Source organism: Egretta garzetta, unplaced genomic scaffold, assembly GCF_000687185.1.
Source record: "Egretta garzetta isolate BGI_Z169 unplaced genomic scaffold, ASM68718v1 scaffold34, whole genome shotgun sequence".
Lineage (NCBI taxonomy): Eukaryota > Metazoa > Chordata > Aves > Pelecaniformes > Ardeidae > Egretta > Egretta garzetta.
In genome coordinates, this window is record NW_009259586.1 from 356,787 (window position 1) to 357,474 (window position 688).

General features: G+C 67.0%; 1 protein-coding gene across 1 annotated transcript in view; it reads left to right on the forward strand.

The window, feature by feature from the left end:
• The window catches only part of USP43 (ubiquitin specific peptidase 43), a 14,391-nt gene that overhangs the window by 9,491 nt on the left and 4,212 nt on the right, over window positions 1–688 (forward strand). Inside the window, 2 exon segments of the mRNA XM_035893358.1 lie at window positions 48–158; window positions 425–528. Coding sequence (XP_035749251.1) covers window positions 48–158; window positions 425–528 — 215 coding nt within the window.

Consider the following 688-nt stretch of genomic DNA (forward strand, 5'->3'; position numbering starts at 1 on the left):
TTGGGTGGCCAGTGGCATCCCTGCAGGTGGTTGCGTTGTCACTGCAGGTGGCTGATGGTGTCACCATCGGTGGCAACGGTGTCACCCTGGATGCCTGCAGTGCCACCCAGCTCCCACAGCAGAGACACCCCAGCCCAGCCACCCTCCCCAGCACGCAGGTGCCACCATCCCATGGGCGCTGGTGTCCCTGTGCCGCCCCTTTGTCCCCCAACCACACCACAGCCAGTGGGACAGCTCATCCCCCAGCTCCGCGTCCCCGTCCCCATAGGTGGCCCCTGCCAACCTGGCCATGGGGACCAAAGAAATCTGAATTTGGGGCCTTGTTTTGTCCTGTGTCACGAAGCACAGCTCGCCCTGGGTTACACCAGAGGGCAGGGGGGGCTCTGCCCCCCAACCAGCCCTACAACCCCCTCTCCCCTTGCAGGGCACGGGTGCCCTCTTCCGTATCCGCCTGGCTGGGGGCTCGGCCCCCTGTGCCTACCTGTCCCCGCAGGACCCCCGGCCCCTCTGCCACCCCGCCGTCGACAGGTAAGGGCGCCTGCGGGGATGGGATTGTCCCCACACTGTCCCCTCATTCCCCAGGAGTGGCCAGTGGTGTCACCATGGGTGGCTACAGGTGGCCACCCTGCTCACCCTCCTGTGTCCCAACACGGGTGCTGCTCAGGGAGGCAGGGGCCTTCCCCACCCC